At 39.3% G+C, this 12,819-nt stretch overlaps 1 protein-coding gene across 10 annotated transcripts in view; it reads right to left on the reverse strand.

Moving 5' to 3' along the window:
* Nucleotides 1-12,819, reverse strand: part of HDAC8 (histone deacetylase 8) — a 278,811-nt gene that overhangs the window by 142,783 nt on the left and 123,209 nt on the right. For 5 of the 10 annotated variants that reach the window (XM_017517803.2, XM_017517802.2, XM_017517801.2 and 2 more), the window contains exons 8-9: nt 6,605-6,777; nt 4,058-4,152 (exon numbers count right to left, since the gene is read on the reverse strand). The exons of the other annotated variants lie outside the window; for them this stretch is intronic. In XM_017517803.2, the coding sequence (XP_017373292.1) occupies nt 4,058-4,152; nt 6,605-6,777 (268 nt within the window). The remainder of the gene's footprint in view (nt 1-4,057; nt 4,153-6,604; nt 6,778-12,819) is intronic. 10 annotated transcript variants of the gene reach the window in all.

The following is a 12,819-nucleotide window of genomic DNA, read 5'->3' on the forward strand; positions in this document are numbered from 1 at the left end:
GGGGAGAAATGCCAGATGTAGGTGATGGGGAGGAAGGCAGCAAATCACACTGCCACGTGTGTACCTATGCAACAATTTTGCATGTTCTTCACATGTACCCCAAAACCTAAAATGCAATAAAATAAATAAATGGGGAAAAAAAAATAAATAGTATTACTGGACTATAGAACGTTTTTATATATAATAATCCAGGTGATTATGCCAAATTTGCTATGTACTGGTCTTTTCATGGTACCATGACACCTTAGGGCCTTCCTTATGGTAGAGATACCTGGGCCAATCATACATACAAGCTCCATTCTTAGCTTTCCCAGGTGGGACTGCTTAGCTGGCAACCTGGCTCCCCAGTGCTTGGGCTGAAACAAACTTCTTCATCACTGGCTTTATGCCATCACTGGCCTTATGGTATCACTGTCTTTATGGTATCACTGGTTTTATATTTCATGAGGGCTATGCTTGAAGTTTCACCCTTATCATTTCTAATTGTGCTGGGGTTCTGCCTTCCTAACTCCCTTCCCTGCATTGGTAATATAATGCTCTCCCATGAATACATCTGTTTCCTATAGCTGGGATACCTGGTACTTCTTGCAAAGGGTAGAAAGTCGCTACTAAGGGTTCCTAGAGAAAGGCTAGATTATGCTTCCAATTCTTTCATCTTAAAAAAATAGAAGTTTCCCAATGTGAGTACTGAGACACATATTCAAACACTCATTCATTCAACTAGGTGGTGGGTACTTAACACTCAGCTAAGCACTTGGGTGGGGGATATGGTGCAGACAACCAAAATACTGATGACCAAATGAATGGCACAGACTGTAAGTGTTGTAGGTATATATTTGAACCTCTTAACAGGTCTGCCTTTCTCAAGTCTCTCCTCTTTGCAATTTATCTTCCACACTCTACCAAGTGAGCTTTTTAAAAGTTAAAGCTCATTTGTTTGCATAGAAAAAAGCTCTTTAGTGCAGCATTCAGGGCTCTTCATAATCTGGCCCTAACTTCCATTCAAGCCTTAATCCTTCCTACTCTCTCTCAGAAGCCCTGTATTCTACACATAGCAAATTTCTCACTGGCCCCATGAGGCACCAGGCCCTTCCTGATTTTTGTTCCCTCTGCTTAGAATGCCTTTTTCTCCTTCTTCACCTAGTGAACTCCCAATCAACATCTAAGATTCAGTTCAAAGTCTTGTTGAAATACATCCCCATGGTCCTCATCTGTCCTGGATTTGAGCACATTGTTCTGTCATCTTTATTAGATGGTGAGATTTTGGAGGGCACTGGGATTATCTCATTAGTCTTTATATCTCTGAATACAGGTCTCAATAGGGCCTGGCAAATAGTAGGGGCCCAACAAATAATTGTTAAATTAATCAAGGAATGTATGAATGTAAAGGAAGAGCTCAAAGGGGCTTGGAGTATTTAGGTAAGGGTTTTTGAAGGGCACAGGGCTTGAAGCTGGACCTAGGAAGATAATAGAGAAGTGGGGAATGGGCATGTGGAGGAGGAGGATTATTACCCTAGGACATGGAAGAACTGAAGCCCAAGACTGAGAGCAAAGACAGTGGGAGGTCAGCCTAGCGGCAACTGACCACTGCATTATCTTGACCTTTTCACCTACTAGATTTCTTGATTATATTTTCAGCTTGTGGAGGGCAAGGTATTTTGTGTACTCTTTTGTATCCCCTTTATATTTGATGCACATCTCCACAGTCACTATTCCTATTGTCTTATTCTTTTTCTGCTTTGTATTATAACTATCTGTGCATTTGCATATCTCCCCAGCACAGACACCACCCTCCTTTCCTAGCTGCTTAAGGTAAGTGATGAAGTTTTCTCTTTGCATTTCCTAAGACTTTTAGCATGGTGCCTGGCACACAATGGGTGCTTAGCAAATATTTTTTGATCTACCATTTGTTGATCGGATTTCAGAGGACCACAAGGATATTTGTGTGCAACTGTATTGTGCCACAGAACTTATATGCCTTCATACTGTGTAGTCTATTTTTGGCAATTTTCATTAAAATGTTATCTTATTGTACCTGGAAGACTGTCATTTCAATTTTATTCTTTGTTCCTTCTTGCATGACTCACATCTCTTAAACCAGAAGGATATGACAGAAGGGATTCACAAAGGGTTTGGACAAATTTATGAATGACATAGTCATAAATGTCTGGTTATAAGAAGTGAGCAGCATGCAAAGGGGAAGGAGGAACTTGCATTTTTTTTTTTTGGGACAGAGTTTTGCCCTGTCACTCAGGCAGTGCAATCTCAGCTCATTGCAACCTCTGCCTCCCAGGTTCAAGTGATTCTCCTGCCTCAGCCTCCCGAGTAGCTGGGATCACAGGCATGCGCCACCATGCCCACCTATTGTTTTTATCTTTAGTAGAGACAGGGTTTCACCAGGTTGGCCAGGCTGGTCTCGAACTCCTGACCTTGTGATCTGCCTGCCTCGGCCTCCCAGTGTGTTGGGATTACAGGCATGAGCCATTATGCCTGGCGGAGAACTTGCATTTTTCAAGTGCCTATTAGGTTCCAGGGAACTATGTGTTAGGCACTTGGCATATATTACATCTTGTTTAATCTTACAGATTATTTCAGTATAAAGATAGAACATCTATCTATAAGGCCAAGCCTACACCCATTCAGGCCCATAGCTTCTCCAGGTACCAGAGGCAGTATTCATCTTTATTAAAATTGTATCAATCTTTTAACATAGATGAAACTTAGGATTTGCTTTTGCTTCTTAGGAATAGAGAATTCATTCTCAGTTCAGGCTTCTACAGCTTAAAACTTCTTTCTGACATATAAAGTCCCAGAGCTTTAAATTACAATGCGATCTGAGATACTCCCACAGCAATAACAGTGATTACATTTGTTCACAGCACTTACCTTTTATATTTCATTAAGCTTCCAAATACTGAATAAAGGTAAGTCAAATCAAGAAAAGAGACTTCTATTAACCCTGATATCAGCAAATTGTCTCAAATTATAGTGTACCTTCTATTTGTATTCTAGACATATTGAATGGTTTTTCTGAGATACATATTAGACCTCACCTGAGGTTAGGAGAAAATTGGAAGGAAATTGGTTTAAGTTGTTTCTAATTTTTAAAAAATAATAGCAACTTTAAAAAGCATCATGCTCCCAAATGTATAGCTACTGTATCTGGCAGAAATCATAACATTATAACCAAAGCAACATCCCTAATCCTTGGGAAATAGCTTGAGAAAATGGGGCTGCATGTACTGGTTTGTTATTTTAAGTCATCCGGTCTAAGGTCTGTGGTTATACATCGTGATCTATGATAACATGCTTCCTGCTTGCAGGGAACTGAGGTGATAGGTAGGAACAAAAGTATGACTTTGGATTAGGGATTATCAGCATACCCACAGGCCCCAGACAGCTTTCCATCAACTTGTTTTAGGAAAACTAGAACAGGCATCTTAGCTTTTAGAAAACATAAAGCTCATCTTGTATGACTAAAGTAAAGTAAATGGCAAGGGCTCAAATGACGTTTCACATTTTGGTTGGTCCTGTTCCAGCTTCTGTGTGTCACTATTTGCTGAAAAAACACCAGCAATGGTGTTTGTAGTGATTATGGGTTTCTTGAATTTTATGTTAGTCAAAGAAAATTGAGCGATCAGTACTACCACCAAAGAACATGTGCCACATACCACCTATAAGACTTCTAAAAAAAAATAGAGAATTCAGCTTACACATTTTAAAAGTAGTCCCTTCCTTTTTGAGGCTAGGGGATAAAAATATGCACATATTCCAAAGAATTCTTTGTGTGAACAGGTGACCCTTTCCCACAGTCTCTGTAATTAATTGAGAAATTAAAGTTTGTTGGCCTTTGAGATCTCTTGTAGAAAAAAAAAAAAAGCAGAAGGTCTTGGATATTTTGGAACAAGAGTCCACTATTCTGCCAAGACAGTGTGTTATTGTTATTGAAGTGTCTCTCAACAAAACGGTATTGAGTGGTGAGGACGTGATTTTGATTAGGTGGAATGACTCAGCTCTTCCCCTTAAAGAAGAGAGGACTTGTCAGAGCCTTACTTACCTCATGATCTGGGATCTCAGAGGATAGTGTTTTCCCTAGGATGACCCCGGTCAAGTATGTCCAGCATCGAGCCGTGTTGGCAAGGTTATAGCCTCCTGTCTCCATCAAGAATTGTGAAGTTAGGAAAGAATAATCACAAAACAGCAGGAGAGGTAAGGGGGTAAGGAAAGAGAGAAAAATGTTTTAATAAACTGTCTAAAAAGATAACTTCAAATTTCAGAATTTCCCTTAAACATCCCTTTGTGATATTTTTAAACCGCCTAGTAGGCAGACTTCGGCGGACCAGTCAGATCATGCACAGTGTAAAACTGGGAAGTCCAAGGTCTGCAAAGATTAAAGAGGCTCTCATCTCCCCAGAAATATGTACCTGAGGAATCCAACCTCCTCAGTTCCATCAAGAGCCATCAGCAAGACTCAGATCTCTGGAATCCAGATCTCTTGAGGTGATCTAACTAATGGAAAGATTTCTGTGACGAATTTTGTAACAATTCTATAAAATGACTGCTGAATGTGATTTGTATTTTAAAACTATTGGCAGATCTAGCCCTAAAAGCCCAGGAAAGAAAAAAAGGAAAATGCTAACAAAAACAGACTTCCTTCTTTCAATATCAGCACTCCTTTTCACCACAAAACATAGGCCTGGTGGCAGAGATCAAAGAGAGTGAGATGAGGAAGGGACCATTGATGGATGCTCTGACCCATCTCATCAGGTCCTGTCTCAGTCACCCAACAGCCATATTATACTGGCTAATAATCAGCATATTTTTGTGCTGAATAGATGTGCTCTGCCATGCAAGCATTAGAACATTGGCCTTTAGATAAATTCCAAGAGTATAAGGGTAAAATGGAATGATTTCCTAATCTCAATGCAGCCTAAGGGAAACAAAATCTGGTCTATTTTAGGTAGGGTGACCATATAAATTATTGTCCAAAATGGTATACTTTTAAAAGTAAAAGGAGGCACTATTAATCATCACACTGGGATAACATGTATAAACTAGGACATATGATTAACCTTTTTGGAAGCCTTTCTATTATTTGAAAGGTCAGGGATGCTTGGAGTATGCCTTTTAGGCCTCAGTGAGGTTCACTGAAGCTTGGGGATGTAGCCCTCTCTACTAATTGTCTATGTGTTAATAGGGGCTGAGAATTTCAGTTAAATAGTACAGATACTACTTTAAATACTCCTGACATGGAAAAACCTGAATTTATAAGATAGACTTATTTGGCATGATTATATAATTTGAAAAAAGGTCATCATAGGTTTTGCTTAAGTAGTAAACTATCTCTGGTACATACACAATATGATTTGATTTGCAAAAATTCCATTTATGCACAAGCGTTTTCAGGAATACACATATTTCCTAAGAAGAGTTATATATTCAAAAGACAAAACTTTGGGCTGAGAAAACAAGAAGGCTTTAGAGAATGCTAACAGACTTTTAATATAAAGATTATAGACTTAAACAAAAGTCAGATTTTAACCTGATGTATATGGTCTCTTCCCCCTCCTTAGCTGTACCTGTATCATAATCACCATCCTTAATGCTGTCAAGGAAAGTAATATGTCACACAGTACTTATCAACTTTATCTTTTCCTTCAGTTGAAGTTAATATATTTCTTGCCAGCTTTTCATAAGAGGTTGTCTGTTATAAGTACCTTTAATTTTGAGCCTTCTAGAGTTTGAGGCTGCCAAAGGACCAGGCTTGTGTACTTGTATTGAATGCTCACTCATTTAATAAGGCTTCCCCACAATTTCCCCTAACAGGTTGACAAAACAACCAACAATTAACTCATCTATAATACATGCATTTTAAGCTCAATCTGCTTGATTATGTTATTTTAAGATACCAATGTATTCATCCAATGAGATTGTGCCAGGTAAGTAGGCAGAAGATTTTAAGCAAGGCATCTTTAAAGGTGGTAGATGTTGTTACAAGTTCCTTTCTCAAACGTGTAAATGCTTCTGTTGAATAGACTGGCCTTTCTTTTGGCTAAGTAATACAAATAATCAGCACACATCAAAGGCAAGAATGCCAAAGAGACTATAGATCTCTCAATTTTGCTTCACTATAACAAATCCATGCTTTTTGGGGGAAGAGTCATTCTTGAATTCAGCTTATTTAATTTGTGTTTACTACTTACGAGTAGACTTGGAATTTTAGTGATATGTTCCCAAAAGATGATTATTACAACTGAAAACCAAAGACTACACTGAGATAAGATGAACCAAAATCTACTGGGGTTAACATCCTCTATTCTTAAGATCCAAGGTAACCTTGAACCAAATAATCTTTGCTTCAGGAATTGAAATTTAGACTTTAGAGTGCCAAGGAGTCAATGTACATGCTAAACTGAGAAGTATGTCAGAGTACTTTCTTATGCTGAACTGTGGAAGTGGCAGATTTCATTGACTCAGGCTTCTGGGCCACAGGTAGGTTGGTATTATCCAATCTAAGAAAGCCAAGTTTCCCAAGTTCAGTGCCAAAAGACAAAATGTGGAGGAAGGTAAACAAATTCTCCTGGTAACCTTCCTTTGTACTCACCTCCTCCCAAAATGAGTGTTGCCAATTGCCATTGAAGGACGTACTTAAGACACTTGCCAATTCCCACTGGAGTCATGTTAAAGGAGCACATGGGATCCCCAGCTATTGTGTCAGCTCCCAGCTGTAAGACCACTGCTTTAGGATTAAAGGCTTGGTATACTTCCTTTAGTACACTATAGAAAATAGAAAGGACATAATATATCAGAAAAATATAGGTCAGTTTGGTCTAGGGGTAGTGATGGTGGTGGAGCAAGTTGGAGGTATAGCTGAAATTAGCAAATAGTTAAGGGAAAAAAACACAACCTGTCAAACTCATCAAACTCTCCACCTAAAAGTGGTGAATCAGACTATATGTAAATGACACCTTAATAAACCTGACTTAAAAAAAATTTCCCCCTACTTCTATCCTCATGAATGAACACATTTGCCCTTCTATTTTAAAATTCAGATTTCCTTGAAATATTCATATTAATTTAACTTCAACAGCCATAGGACATAGTGTACACATTTAGTCTATTTTAAAATCTGGGAAAATAAGATATACACTGAATAGTCATTAAGGATTCTGTCTGATTATTTAAGATTAGAACCATACTTGGAGTTTAATCACTGGTTCTCAGTGGTGGCTGGGGAGAAGAAGTACATGCTTTACAAGCATAGATGTTATCAGGTAACTTTTTACTATGCAAAAAACTAAAGGGTTATGAAATGTAGTCCTCCCTAATGCATATGTAACCACGGTATTGTAAGGAAGGGAACTGTAACAACTGATCTAAAATTATAAATCTGAAAGCACACTGAAGAACAAATTGTAGTGTAACAATGAGCATAATTTTGGATAGAGTCATTCAATGCTACCTAGTCAACCTAGCTACTTCTTTTGATAGAAGCCTTGTAGATGAAAAGGAAGACGTCAATGTGACAGATGACCTTAATTAAGCTTTCAGTATTATCATTAATCGAACACTGACAGTGTCCGGAATGCATTCCTAGGAGTTAGAAAGTCCCTGCTCTCAAGGGGCTTACAATTTTCTTCCCAGACAGAATGTATACCAGCCCTCAAGGGCCTAAATAACTCTTACAGGGACATATAAACAAGTGCAAATTAACATACATCAGAGTTGAGAAAATACAGAGTTAAAAAGTGATAAAAAATGTTGAGGTTAATGGCCTCTTCATAGTCAACATGTCAAATTATACCAGTGCAGCAAAACCAGAAAAACCCCAGATCCTTCTGAAATGTGAAAGTAATTCAGGGACATAAAATGCCATCCTCCCAAATTCATATGTAACAAGGGTATTGAAATTATTGAATAGTGCTTACCCACAGAGGCATTCTTTGACTCAAAGGACTGTTTTATTTAGATTTCTCATCTACACAGAAAAATATTGAGTGATTGTAGAGATTATAAGAATATTATAAAAATAATGACTTATGATCCCTAATACAAGGATACTTGGGCCTATTCTCTCTTTCATATGCTTATCTTTTGGGTACAGAGGGAAGATAAGCTAACTGAATAGTTTAGACGACATTTATTGAGCATCTACACGTACAGAGCACCCTATTAGCTGCTGCTGGGAGACACAGAGGAAGGCGTGATGTCTGTTCTAAAAAGGTTTCTAGCTTATGGAGAAGGAGGGAGAGGCAACAAGAATAATGTTCTCTTCATTCATTCTTTCCCTCACTTACCACACATTTTCCTGAGCATCCACTGTGTGCCCAGCATGTAACTGTACCAGATGCTACAGGAATAAAGATGAATATGACACAGCCCCTAGCTTCATGTAGCTCGAAAACAGAGGGAAAGACACAGACTATGTCAATAAATAATTAAAATATAATGATAAATGAAGTGTCAGAAATGGCACAGAGTGGGAATAATCAACTTTTCCTGAGGATTTTAAAAAGGCTCTACAGAAGTAACTCTTGACTTAGGTCCTAAAAGATGAGAACTACAGTGAGCCAACTCTCAAGATGGCTATAATGAAAAATGGTAACAACGATTCCTGGTAAGGGTATGGAGAAACTAGATCACACACGTATCTGGTGTGAATGTAACATGGTATAGCCACTCTGGAAAGTAGTTGGGCAGTTCCTGTCAAAACTAAAAATAGACTTACCATATGACCTAGTAATTGTACTCTTGGGCAATGTATTCCAGATAATTTAAGACTGATTTTTGTGTAGGAACTTGTACATGATATTCATAGCAGCTCAGTTAGTAATAGCCAAACATTGGAAACAACCCAGATGTACTTCAACAGATAAATGGTTAAACAAACTAGTACATCCATGCCATTGGAATATTGCTCATTAATAAAAATGAGCAAACTATTGATACATGCAAAAAATCTGGACTGCTCTCAAGGGAATTATGCTGGGTCAATAAGGCCAACCTCAAAAGATTATATGCTGCATGAGTCCATTTATATTACATTTATGAAATAATAATTACAGAGATAGAGAACAGATTAGTTGGTTGCCAGAGGTTAGGGATGGGTGTAGCTATAAAGGCATAGCATGAGGGAGCCTTGTGGTGATAGTACTCTTCTGTATCTTAATTGTTGTGGTTATGCAAGGCTACATGTATGACAAAATTGCATAGAGCTACACAAACACACACACACACACACACACATACACACACACACACACGTGCATGTATAGCTGGTGAAATCTAAATAAGTTCTATGGCTTGTACCAATGTCCAATGCCAACTTCTTCATTTTGATGCTGTAATATAATTGTATAAAATGTCAACATCGGGGGAGGCTGGAAGGAGGGTACATGGGACTTCCCTGTACATTTTTTTGCAGCCTTCTGTGAATCTGTGATTATTGTGCAATAAAAGGTTTTTTAACAAGTGTATAAATTTATAGGTATATAGGGTGATTATAGGGAATTTGGAGACAGAGATGGTTGTGGGGTTTCTGGTAGGCGACTAAGTTCAGAGAAGGAAGTATGCATGCAGGGGCATGAAGGCTTGACAGCAGAAGTGGTGGAATGAGGCTAGAGAGGTAAATGTGGGCTATATATGCCCTGTAGGCTAATGAGTTTGGACTTTTGCTTAAAGGGTATAAAATGTCTCAAACATTGTGTGGGCGCATGTGTGCATCTTTGTGTGTGTGTGCTTTGGGGGCATAATTAGATTTCCATTTTAAAGACACTCAAGCTCTACTGCAGGATACCCTGAAGGTTGATGAGGGCTTTTGCAACCATCCAGGCCAGTGACAGCAAGGATAAGGAGGAAGAGATAGATTTGGGAGAAATTTATATGGTAGAATTGATAGGGTAATACAGAATGTGACACACAAAAAAAGCATATACATATAACATTTATGAGTGTTTGGTAATTAGGAGAGAGGAATAGATAAAGGCAGGTAGGTGTTTCTGAATTGTTTTGATTATAGCCAGGTAGAGAAAATGAGTCCTCAAGGAGTTCTGATAAAGAGGGCTCTGGTTAGGTATTGAAAAGGTTGATTAGAAGCTTTGAGAAAGGTAGGGCATCTTGTACATAGTGCAAACTTCAAAGCAACTGAAGTAAGGGCAGCTTACAGAGGGGTGGGCAGTGAACACTCTTAAATTTCAGACTGGAAGTTTTCATTTGATGTTTTATTTAATGTTTGTAGAATTTGTTGAATTAAAGTTATAAGCATAAACTCATAATGGAAGCAATTCACTTATTTTCACAATTTTCATTTGATTTGACAGTCAAATGGGAACCATTGGAGAAGTATGAGGTAAGTAGTAATGTTGCTGAAAAATTATACTTAGGAACTTAGGTTTTTGCTGTTGCATGTAAAGCCAAAGTGACAAAGTTAACCTCACAGGGCAAAAAGAGTATTGAAGCATTCTAGTCATGATGACAACAGGAAGCAAGGTAAGGTAAATTTGGAAAAAATTGGGAGGGCTAAGTGACAGAGCAGGAGTGGAGCATCAAAGGAGAAAACACTGTGCCCATTCCTCCAGAATTCCCAGGATGGGAAAAGAAAAATGGGAATATTATTTTTCCTATTGCCACTTCCAAATCCAACATTCTTTCTTCTTATCAATCGTTCCCTCTTTTGAGTCAATGTCATTTGATAAAATTACTCAAATACTACTATCAAAGTTCTTATTGTTCACCTCCCTTAGGGATTTTAGCACCAGTTTACAATTTTTTTCTCTCTCTTTCCTTGTCATCATTTTCTGCAGTTCAATATTAATTCCCTCACTCAAACCTTGATTCAAACACTAGAGACACAGAAATAAGCAAGACTCAAGGAACCTGTGGTTTGATAGGGGAAGAAAACAAAAAAAAAAAGTAATTGCAGTAAGTGCTACAATATTCATTCATTCATTCATTTATTCTTCAACAAATGTTAATTGAATGCCTACTATAGGTACTAGGTTGGGCAATGGGTTCACAGTATTGAACAAGAGACCTGTTGTTCCCCCATGTCTGTTCTAATTCTCTAACATCACAGTTTCTTTATCTTTTCAACAATAGTGATGTCTACCTACACTCTACTTTATTTCTAGTCACTTAGGGGCCTGATAAAGAAGCACTTGGAATTGCTCTTCTTTGAAGACCCTGAACTCTGAACTACTTTCTCCATCTGCAATTTTCTGTCTTTCCAACTCCTATTGCATTTGCTCTTTATTCTTACTATAACTCCTACTCCCTAGTTTTTTCCCCCTATTTTCAAAGTACACTATCCTATATATATTTTTTCTTTTGAGACAGGGTCTCAGTCTCTCACCCAAGCTGGGGTGCAGTGGCATGATCATGGTTCACTACAGCTCTGACCTCCTAGGTTCAAGCAATCTTCCCACCTCAGCCTTCCGAATTGCTGAGACTATAGGCCACCATACCCAGCTAATCAAAAAAGATTTTTCTACACATGGTTCCCACTTTGTTGCCCAGGCTGGTCTCGAACTCCTGGGCTCAAGCAATCCTCCCACCTTGGCCTTCTGAAGTGCTGGGATTACAGGCATGAGCCACCATGCCCAGCTCAGCCTATCTTTTGACTTCACTTGCTTCATTACTCATTCTGGAGAATATGATTAGTCATTTTGTAAACTTACTTTAGCACCCCAGTTCCCTCACACCTTTGCCATTTTTGCCTTGTCAATCTTTAAGCCCTTGGATGATCCACACCATCAGAGTTTTCTCTCTGTTCTGCTGGAGAAAGCTGAGAAATCAAGTGAATTGTTTCCATTAGTGTTTATGCTTATAACTTTAATTCAACAAATTCTACAAACATTAATTGAGTGATTAATATGGGCCACACACTCTCTACACCGTGGCCATTTTTCACTTTACCTACAGTTGATGAAGAATTACATTTCTTACAGCAGCTAGTCTAATTTTTGAAAAATACAAACATAATGAGAGGACATTCTTGATATAAAAAATTAAACATGGCCGGGAACGGTAGCTTATGCCTATAATCCCAGCACTTCAAGGAAACCAAGGAAGGCAGATCACTTGAGGTCAGGAGTTTGATTCCAGCCTGGCCAACATACTGAAATCCCATCTCTACTAAAAACACAAAAATTAGCTGGATGTGGTGGCAGGTGTCTGTAATTCCAGCTACTTGGGAGGCTGAGGCAGGAGAATCGCATGGACCTGGGAGGCAGAGGTTGCAGTGAGCTGAGATCGTGCCACTGCACTCCAGCCTGGGTGACAGAGTGAGACACAGTCTCAAAATAATTAATCAATTAATTAATTAATTAAACATGGACGATCCAAGATGGCCGTTTAGGAACAGCTCAGGATTGCAGCTCCCAGTGAAAGCACAGAGGGTGAGTGGACGCCGCGTTTTTATTGCCCACAGACTAGGAAATTCCCGGGCAGAGGTGCTCCACGGTCGCCAGCGCGGCGGCTGTGCCAGCCGGCACCGCTGCTATGCCCCGCGCGGCTGCTTTGTCGGCGCCCCGGAGCCGCGGTTCCCGTACAAAATACACCGGTCCGGGGGCCCTTTTGGCTGGCGATTGGAGCCACGGGAAGTTGCCCGTGTGCCGGTTCAAAAAGGGGACTGAGCAGAGAACCAGGAGAGTAGATTCCAGGGCAAAAAATAAATAAAAAATAAAAAACGCCACAAAACTCACTGCCGCTGTTTAAGCCAGCGCAGTGAGTGGCCGCAGGGGAAAACAAACAGACCTCGGCGCCTCTTCAACAGGCGACTGGAACACCAACTTAAAAAAGGCTCTGAGGCAGGGAGCCAGG

The sequence above is a fragment of the Cebus imitator genome, unplaced genomic scaffold (assembly GCF_001604975.1).
Source record: "Cebus imitator isolate Cc_AM_T3 unplaced genomic scaffold, Cebus_imitator-1.0 Scaffold648, whole genome shotgun sequence".
Lineage (NCBI taxonomy): Eukaryota > Metazoa > Chordata > Mammalia > Primates > Cebidae > Cebus > Cebus imitator.